General features: G+C 36.4%; 1 protein-coding gene across 2 annotated transcripts; it reads left to right on the plus strand.

Moving 5' to 3' along the window:
- The first annotated feature begins 1,685 nt into the window (after positions 1–1,685).
- Positions 1,686–4,763, plus strand: LOC140883172 (probable receptor-like protein kinase At1g49730). Of its 2 annotated transcripts, none has more exons than XM_073289538.1 (7): positions 1,686–1,967; positions 2,677–2,932; positions 3,469–3,521; positions 3,592–3,659; positions 3,843–3,932; positions 4,016–4,088; positions 4,156–4,763. In XM_073289538.1, the coding sequence occupies exons 1-7, from the start codon at positions 1,895–1,897 to the stop codon at positions 4,458–4,460; spliced, it is 918 nt and encodes a 305-aa protein (XP_073145639.1). In that variant the 5' UTR covers positions 1,686–1,894; the 3' UTR covers positions 4,461–4,763. The 2 variants fall into 2 exon arrangements, with proteins under 2 accessions (XP_073145639.1, XP_073145640.1); XM_073289539.1 differs by having other exon boundaries at positions 3,490–3,521.
- Positions 4,764–10,741: the final 5,978 nt, after the last annotated feature.

Genomic DNA, 10,741 nt, shown 5'->3' on the forward strand with positions numbered 1-10,741 from the left:
TCATGGCATGAAGCATGCCATGATGCTCAAGATTAATCAACAAAACAATGAAAAAAACGAGCTGTAATAATTGCATAGGTTTCAATATCAATATTGTGTCAAGATAAAACTACATTTAAAATTATAAGCTTGCATGAGTTATTGAAAATGTCTTATTCTAAATAGTTAATGTATATATAAAATAATGATGAACATAAATGATAAAAACATTAAACTTCAAGGGTTACATTGTTCGAAAATGTTACAAATATTTATATTAGTTGCAATGTTAAAGATTATATTGATTCAATCACACATGTAATAGTTTTTTCTTTCAAATAATATATGTTATTACCAATTATTAATAAAATCTACTTTATTTAAAGAACAACAACACTTTAGTAAAGAGATGACAATGGGCCGGGTCTAAACTCGGTCTCGTATTAAACCCGTCCCGGCGATGCGAGTTTAGACTCGCCCAAACGGGTCCATAAACAGGTCCAGATGGGTCTTCGGAATGTATTATTTTAAACTCTTAATATAGCTATAAAATAACGATAACCGTAAATGATGAACATTGAAACTGTAAAAGTTATATTGTTGAAAAAGTTACAAATGTTTTTATTGGTTGAAACGTTGAAAATTATATTGATTTTTATCATCAATACAAGTAAATAGTTTTTTCATTTAAAAAAGTACATATTATTATCAATTATTAATAAAATCTATTTTATCTATAGGACAACAACACTTCAATATACTACAAACGTTTAAAAACATCAAATAAAGAATAATATACATTTATTCTTAAAATTAACAAGACAATTGCAATAAAAGACGAAATGTTAACATTTTTAATCGAAAGTTTTCAAAATTGAAGCAAAGATTTTAGCAACAAAATCATTGCAATAGTAGTTTTCGAACAACTTAACCTGAAATAAAAATAAAAAAAACATTCAATAACATCATTGATCATTAACGATATCGACTTACAAATAGTAAAAGATAATAACACAAGAATGAATATTGGAGACAATGAAATTATTTATACTGGCAAAGAATTATTTTCAGCATAAAAAAATAAAATAACAGGTCATCTATATATTTTTTCTCATAATCAGTAATGATATAATAATTTTTCAACACTATGTATTATTATATGTTTTCTTAAATGTTATTTATTAAATATGTAAATTTTCATGACATCAAATTATATATTTTTCTCAATGTCTAAATTATACAAAATTATAATATTTATAATAATTATAAATTCAATTAGATTTATTACATATAAAATATTTGAACAAAGATTATTCGCACTTATATTACATTGAATTTTACTATTTACGTGACATTTGAACTTTGACTATGTTCCAGATTAGGAGTACATAAATACTTTTATATAGAGAACAATTTATATTCGAAATTGAGTTCGAGTTCAGCTCAAAATTTAAAAATACTATAAAAATTATTAATGAACTACACGTTTATCTATTATCATATCTATTATCATATCACTCATTTATTTAACGTTTATCACAACAAAAAAATATTTTCATAGCTTTTATTAGTTAATTAAATAAATAAATAAATAAAAGAAAAAGGGCCTCCAGTCCCCTTTTAAACTAATTTTATTAAAAAAATATTACATTAAATACCAAATGTCGGGAATATCATCATTATTGTATTTTTTTAATCTGGGAATTCGATCCCACACCACGCAAGTGAAGTCGAACAACACCAATTCGGAATTGTTTTAAAGGAACAAACAGAAAAAGTAACTGAAACATTCGTATTCAGATTTTTTAGGTGAAAGCCATGGATCCAAAGATTTACAGTGCCACAATTATTCTCACCACTTTCACTCTCATATTACATCTATTGTCCGTAGCTCCAATCAGAAACAATCAATTCAATGGGCTCTGAAAACTTGGTTCTCAAGTTCAGATTGCTGCTCTTTTCTTGGTTTCACCTCCGATCCAAGCTCGGTAGGATCTTCATTTCGAAAATTTTGTGGGGTTTGTTTCTTCATTGATTTTATGGGTTATGTGAGTTTATTGTTGCTGTTGTACTATTATTATTATTTTTTGTGATGAAGAAAGTATTTTACTGGTGATTAATGGTTCTATATTTTCAAGAATTGTGTTTGATTCATGGGCATTCATATACTACTGCGTTTGAATATTAGTTTTCGGAATCGTTGACATTTGAATTGCCATTTTGCAACGTCAATTGTGCTTTGTGTTTTATTATGGTGGACCAAGAAATTGAGTAATTGACACTCTTTTTATGACCAACATTGTAGAGTAATTGCTGCCCTTTTCTTGGTTTTGAGGAACAAAATGACATGTTCAGACTTGGATAGAAAAATGAGAACCTTATTCGAGGCAGTACCAATACTGGTAGCTATCACAAGTCATCTATGTGGAAAGTTTTATTTTATACACTGTTTTAGAATTGAAGATGGTCATTAGGCTCATAATTTCGACATGGATTTCATATGTTCTCCTTGTCTGTTGTAAATTTTCTTATTCAAAATTATTTTTGGTTTATATGGTTACTTTGCCGTCTTTTTTTTTGCATAACATGGTGGTATGGTAATGAACTGTGCTTCCTTTGCAGCTTTTGCATATTCTTGATCTTGGTGAGTGTAGGTTTCTAAATAATCTTATGATATTTTCATTGAATTGGTTCAAGGCCCACCATCTGTTGTGAAATGCTTCTCCTACAATGATATAAAGAAGGCGACTGATGGGTTTAAAAGAGTTATACATAACTCACCTGAAGGGGATTCTTACAAGGCTGTATTTCGAAATGGTCTTGTCGCTAGGGTAAAAGAAGTTAAAGCAGTTGATGAAGATGATGATTTCTTCTGTAGGGAAGTTGAACTCTTGGGATATTTGAATCATCGTCACATAGTTGCACTTAGTGGGTTTTCCACTGGTTATAGGAGGTATTAATCTGGACGAGGTTTATTTCATACTCTTTCTTGAGCTCTGATTTCTAAATAATGGGATGATAATGGATTAGTCACAAGTAACTGTATCCTTTCTTGGATGAATATTCTGAATCAGATTTTTGTCTTTGACCTGTTATCTCCGTGTTCTGGTAAGCTTCCATACTGCATTTCTAATTGGTCTCCGACACTCTATTTATGGTTACCTTGACTTAAAGAAAATCTATAGTCATCCAGCGAATGCTCTCTTGTTGCAACTTAAGAATGGGGATTTATGCTGTCATTTTTTTTTTACTTAATGCGTACTGTATTTTCGAAGAAATTATCATCTGATCTTCGGACTCGACATGTTAAAATGGAATCAATCTTCAGCAAACACATTTTTCTTCATGTTTTTGCAAGGTCAATGATTTAGACTCTCGTGTGCATTATAGTTGCAAATATTCCAAAGTTAATTTTCATCATCTTTTGATGGTATACCTGGATAAGTGGTACAATTTTGAGTCTATTAGCATTACTTCATGCATTTACAGGTTTCTTGTTTTCGAAAACAGTGAAGACACAAGTCTCATGGAGCATCTATCAGGTAATTCGGCAGAAAATATCATCTTAATAACCCTTATTGCATTTGTCTTGAAAAATCCTTCCCATTTCAGATCCACTCAGGACTCCCTTAAATTGGCGAACAAGGCTGCAGATAGCCATTGGTATAGGAGCTGCATTGGTTAGTTCTTAAAGTTCATCCCCCCCTTGCATGTAACCTTATACTTCATCAATCAGGCATGCAATTTACACTTGCCTGGTTTTCTTCAATTATATTTCAAAGTTGTACTTCACACTTAATTTTTTTTTTTTTTTTTTTAGAGTCGCACTTAGAATCTTAATAATGAACCATACCATTGCGCAGGAATATTTGCATTTCTTCTGTGATCCGCCTGTTTATCTTGTCTCCTTGAGTTCGAAAACCATTTTGCTGGATGAAAACTTGATTCCGAAGGTAGTTTAAAAAGATTTTAAGTTATCCATGATGAAACTGTTTAAAACAGAGATTCAGAATAATTATCCTATCCCTTAATACAGATTTCTGATGTTGGCTTTCTTGGTTCTGCTGGAAATCATGATGCACTGCCAACCTCTTCATGCTGTTCAAAAGGTATCACTTTTACTCGTCTGATGCAAATTTAGGGCTCTACCAGTTTCTAATTCGGCTTTTATCACAGGATGTACAAAGCAAGAATGTAAAAACATCATCTTTCAACTTGGGTTGCTCCTCCTTGAGCTGATTACTGGTCAATCCTCAGAAACGGGTGGCATTGATTTAGTCCAATGGGTTCAAGAATCAAACTTTCCAAGCTCAATGCATAAGATGATAGATCCCGATCTTGGTAACAACTATGATCAGGGAGAACTCTTTGGTCTTCTAAAAGTTGCAAGATTATGCATTCGGTCTGTGGATAAAGCTAGGATCCATACACCTCAGATACTATGGTATTTGCAGAAGAAGGTTGGAATGGTCCGAAAATAACTTGTGTAACTGCATAGTTTTCTGCAACATCACATACCTACTCATACACACTGTGTGGCCAACGCGTTAAGTACCATTGCTCGAAGATGGACTTGGCATCGTTTATCTCATCTGAAGGTGAAGGTCTCAGTATCCAACTATTATCACTCAGAACAGATAGCAGAGCACAATGAGCAGCAAGACTATATTATAATCATACATTGTATGTATTTATATGCACGGGCTGAGGGATAATTAATTTCACGGCTTTATAAGAATACAATTTAAGAAATTGATCACTTTCACGTGTATGGCGGTACTCTTCAGGGATTTTTGTTAAATATTTATTTATTTTATTTGTTCCATTTTGCCATTAAAAGGTAACGCCGGTCATTGGAGAATTTTAGTTTTTTATTATTATTATTTTTTGAAATAAAGATTTCATTTCTATAATATCAAGTGATGCAACTTTTTGTAACAAAAATCCAAATACCAACACCATCATTCCACACAACAGAATTAGGATAATTGAAAGCAAATTTTGTTGGTTTATATGTAACGGAATCAAGTCTTTAAATTGTTTTACTCAACAAACTTTCTGAACCCAAGAACTCAATTGGTGCATTCTTTGGCAAATTCTAGTAGTTAAGCAAGTCTAAAACATTATAATTTCTTAAAATGGTTCGAGTATCAATCCTTTTGCCACTGCAAAGGGCAATTCCAAGTTCCAACCCTACCTCAAATGGCGTACGCTGGGGTTTTTTTTTAATTCTTTTATTTATGTTGGAAATTTATTTAAATTAAAATTTTTGAATGAAAAATTATGGATCATGAATGTGAGAGTGTCCTTTGACTCTCCACATTCTTGAATTATTTTGAGACTTTTGGCTCTCCATATTCTTGAGTTAATTAATCTTATAACTCTTGGTGTGATTTTTGAAATTTATAAATAGTGTGCTCATTTTCTCAATCCACACACTCAATATTCAATATCTCACTCAAGAATTCTCTTGCATTTTCATATTGTTAGCTTTTCATTTGGCCTCCGTTAAGTTTTGGTGATAAATTGAAGGTACGATTCAAGTTCGCCGGAGTAGTGAATTTGTGCTCTTAGTTTTTCCGTTGAATCCTGGAAAACAGGCGTCTGTACGTGTTGATCCTCAAGCATCTTGTGAAGGCGACGAATCTATTTTAAGAAAAATGTACTTGTTACAGGCCTCAGTTTGCATAACTGTTTCCTTATTCGTTTCATTCATATTGTTCAGTATTTACATACTCGTTATACTTTTGAATTGTTATACGATCATTATTTGTTCTTAGTATATTGTTTCTGTTATATTCACGTTTTCGAGTATCATTTTGGATAACAAACTTAAAACAGATTTTTCGATACTCATGACGTGATTTGTTTCAGAAATGGTTTCTGCTTCAAGTGAGACTATTTCGGTTGTCCCTATTATCACGGTTCCAAATCGTGTCATTCCTCCTGTTGCCCCACGTAGTGTTGTCGTTCCTGTTCCAAAGAGTCGCGGAGAAAAGCCAGAGAAGTTCACTAGTGCGGACTTCAAGAGGTGGCAGCAAAAAATGCTATTCTACTTGTACGACGCCGAACCTGGCTAGATTCCTCTTGGAGGATGCTCCTAAGCTCAAGGAGGGTGAGGGAGATGTTGAATCCGTCAGTGCTTTGGAGGCATGGAATCATTCTGATTTCCTATGCCAAAATTACGTACTGAACGGATTGGCAGATTCGCTCTACAATGTGTACTACGGAAAGAAAACGACCAAAGAGCTGTGGGAATCCCTTGACAAAAAGTACAAAATCGAGGATGTGGGGGCCAAGAAGTTTCTTGTAGGCCGCTTTTTGGATTTTAAGATGGTGGATTCCAAGCCAGTTATCAGCCAAGTTCAAGAGATCACAGTGATTCTTCACGAGATTCACGCTGAGGGGATGACGTTGAGCGAATCCTTCCAAGTGGCGGCCATTGTTGAGAAGCTACCACCGACATGGAAGGATTTCAAGAACTACTTGAAACACAAGCGAAAAGAGATGAATGTTGAAGAACTCATTGTTCGACTTCGTATCGAGGAAGACAACAAGAGCTCTGAAAGACAATTTTTTTCTCCGGTTGCTGCTAAAGCAAATGTTGTCGAGCATGGCCAAAGCTCGAAAAAGAAACAGTTCAATCCTTCGAACAAAAGGATGAAAACGGGACCAAAAGGAGGCATTTCGAAGAAGAAGTTCTCCGAAAAATGCTTAAACTGTGATGGTACTGATCACAAGGCCTCTGAGTACAAGAAGCCAAAGAAAAACCGAGAGGTGAATATGGTGGAGAACATATCCCATGAGGTTTCAAACATGAACCTCAGTGCTGTCATTTCTGAAGTGAATCTGGTTGGTTCAAACCCAAGGGAGTGTTGGATTAACACTAGTGTCACTCGCCATGTTTACTCTAACAAAGAGATGTTTGCAAATCTTGAGGAATCCGAAAATGGAGAAATGTTGTTCATGGGGAATTCTGCAACTTCTGAAATCAAGGGACAAGGAAAAGTGATTTTGAAGATGAATTTTGGAAAAGAGCTGACTTTGAACAATGTGTTGTATCTGCCAGACATCCATAAGAACTTGGTGTCTGGGTCACTGCTTAACAAGCATGGTTTTTCATTGTGTTTGAGTCAGATAAAGTTGTTTTGTCTAAAAATGGAATGTTTGTTGGGAAAGGCTATGTAAGCAATGGTTTGTTCAAACTCAATCTAATGGCTATTAAGCCCGTGATCAATAAAATAAAATCTTCTGCTTACTTGCTTGAGTCTTCCAATTTGTGGCATGGTAGACTAGGACATGTTAATTATGATACGATACGTAGATTAATTAACTTGAAAAGCATTCCTACATTAAAAATTGATACACAACACAAATGTGAAACTTGTGTTGAGGCAAAACTAACAAGATCATCTTTTCAAACAGTTGAAAGAAAAAGTGAATCTCTTGATTTGATACACTCTGATCTATGTGATTTAAAAGGAGTACAAACACGTGGTGAAAACAAATACTTCATTAATTTTATTGATGATAGCACAAAATATTGTTATGTTTATCTTCTTAAAAGTAAAGATTAAGCTATTGAAAAGTTTGTCCACTACAAAAGTGATGTTGAAAACCAACTTAGAAATAAAATTAAGGTGCTAAGAAGTGATCGTGGAGGTGTGTATGAATCACTATTTGCTGAGTTTTGTGCTCAACATGGTATCAGACACAAAAGAACTGCACCTTACTCTTCTCAGCAAAATGGTGTCGCAGAGCGAAAGAATCTCACTTTGAAATAAATGATGAATGCACTGTTACTGAGTTCTGGTTTACCACAGAACATGTGGGGGGGTGGGGGGCGGGGCGGGATAAAGCTGTTCTGACAGCTAATTATCTTTTAAATAAGGTACCCCGAAAGAAGCAAGATAAAAGTTCATATGAATTATGGAAAAGAAGAATACCTTCATGCCAATATTTGCGAGTGTGGGGATGTCCTGCCAAGGTAGCCGTACCTACTTTGAAAAAGGTAAAAATTGGACCAAAAACTGTTGATTACATTTTCATAGGATATGCACACAACAGTAGCGCCTATAGATTCCTTGTGTATGAATCTCAAATTTCCGACATTCATAAGAATACGATAATGGAGTCAAGAAATGCTTCGTTCTTTGAACATGTGTTCCCTTTCAAATCTAAGGAAGAACCAAGTTCATCCAAAAGATTACGTGAGACAATGGAAAAGAACAAGAGGTTAACTACAAGGTTGAACCTAGATGTAACAAAAGATCTAGAACTTAGAAATCATTTGGTCCAGATTTCATCACTTTCATGATGGAAAATGAACCTCAACGCTTCAAGGAAGCTGTGAATTCATCTGAAGGACCTATATGGAAAGAGGCTATAATGTTATCCAAAATATGTAAACTCAAAACGCGAATATAACAGAAACAATATACTAAGAACGAGATCGTATAACAATTCAGTAGTATATTGAGCATGTAATTACTGTAAAGTATAAACAAAATGAGTAAGGAAACAGTTAAGCAAACCGAGGCCTGTAACTAGTACAGTTTCTTTAAAACGGATTCGTTCCCTCCTGTGTGTGCTTTGAGGATTACACGGACGTCTGTCTCCCAGGATACAACGGAAAACCTTGTAAAAACCTAGCACGAAGGTACTACACTGGCGAACCGAGAATGTACCTGAACAGTATCACAACGGAACAGAAGAACAAGAACAGAGCTACAACGAGAGCAGAACGCATCTGATCCGAGGAACAGCGTAATTAGAGTGCATGTAGTGGCCCGTAACCAAATGAAGAGATTAAGGAACTAATCGTATTTACTTAAGTTAAGTTCAGAGGCTCCGTTGGTGAGTTCGGACGGTCCGAAGAGTGGTTCGGACGCTCCGAACGTGCTGCCGATAGTCGTCATGGATTACGTCATTGTGCTGATGTAAGCAATGATGTATTATTGGGTTCGGACGACCCAAAGTCAGGATCGGACGATCCGATCGTGTTCGAATGCTCCGAAGTCCAGTTCGGATGATCCGAACTCCGTCTATAAATAGGAGGGCCGAGATTCAGTTTTGAGCACACCGATCACTTTTTCTCTCTCATTTCTTCAGTCTTTCAGCTTAGATCTAGGGCATTCTAGGCGTCCCGTTGGGAATCCGGAAGTGGCATAGCAGTCCAGGCGTTGTAGCAAAGCTGTGGCCTAGTTTTGAGGCATTCGATAGCAAAAGACTAACGACGGACGAAGGTATAGCTTTTGCTTCCTAAAAATATTTAGGAGTATGCTTTAGCTTAGTTAAGGCTTTTAGAGCGCTATAATGATAGTAGTATCATTTGGCAGTGTAGCGCGGATTATAGACGTGGACTTAGAGCTGATAGCACTTGCCTATTATTTGAGGTACGAAAGTACTGTTCGAGATATCCTGACTGAGTATGCATGTATTATGTGACTGCTTGATTTATATGTCATTGATTTATGCTGCATTCATTTACATATTGAGCTATCTCGTTCGAGATGTCTGTTAGTAAGGTTTTACCTTATCCTGTTAGTGGTTGCACTTCCATCGATTTGGGTCCGGCATATCCACTGATATTTTGGTATGGGAGCCACCTCCTGCAGCGACGGCACAACGTGCTACATACCATGGCCCGGTCTGTCTCTATTATCTGATCCTTGACCTCGAGTTTATAGGGAGTTCACTTTGCATGCATGTATACTCATAATCTAGTGCTGAGCGTTTTATGCTCACGTCTCGTACTCTGTGTTTCTGGACACCCTATTCCATGTGGCAGGTTTGCGATTGGACGAGGCGGGTGGATCCAAGAGGGGCTAGGCAGTGGTTGGCCAGCTGGAGCTTTGTTTAGGTCTTTATTCTGTTTTTTTGGGTTTATACAGCTATTTGATTTGGTTGTATATTATTTTGGATATTTACAGATTCCTTTTCTTGGGATTGTATTAATGTTTATGGTTTCCGCAGTTGAATTCTGATTTCTGTTTAATTAAGTTAATTGCATGCCTAAGTTCTATTTAATAGGTGATCCGGGTAAGGGTCACTACATTTATGATATCAGAGCATGCATAGTATTCTTGGGATTTAAATTCTGCATAAGGTAACCGTGAGGTACTTTTGTAGATGGCGAACTACGATGAACAGAGTAGCCATGGTAGTGGAGGTGGACGCTGGGGAGATGACGATCGTGAGCGTCGTCGGGACCGTCATCATCGTCGTCGTGATGATGAACGTTTTAGCGTGCGCCGATTCTTACAGATGGCACCGAAGCCCTTGGTTGGAGGTGAGTCTCCGGAGGATGTGGAGAACTGGTTAGACCGCATGGAGACGACTTTTCAGACTTTCCACTGCACCGAGGAGCAGAAGATGGAGACCCTTGGCTATCTTCTGGATGGGCGAGCTCTTAGGTGGTGGAGGTTTACTTCTGCACCCTTTGTTACGGCGAGAGGAGTGGCCACCTGGGCCGAGTTCCGCACAGCTTTTCAGAAGCTGTATTTTCCTCCTGCACTCCGTCAATCGAAGGCGGGCGAGCTACTGAGTCTGCGACAGGTAGCCATGTCTATTGACGAGTATCAGCAGAAGTTCTTTGATCTGCTATCCTATTGCCCCGAGATTGCTGGCAGCTCTGGGATGAAGTATAATATGTTCCTTCAGGGCCTTAACCCTGAGATCCACGAGCGTGTGGCGGTCGGCGATGACATGTCCTACGAGGGTTTGGTAAGCCATTGTCACCAGGCAGAGGATAGCATTCGGC

The sequence above is a fragment of the Henckelia pumila genome, chromosome 2 (genome assembly GCF_033568475.1).
Source record: "Henckelia pumila isolate YLH828 chromosome 2, ASM3356847v2, whole genome shotgun sequence".
Taxonomy (NCBI): Eukaryota; Viridiplantae; Streptophyta; class Magnoliopsida; order Lamiales; family Gesneriaceae; genus Henckelia; species Henckelia pumila.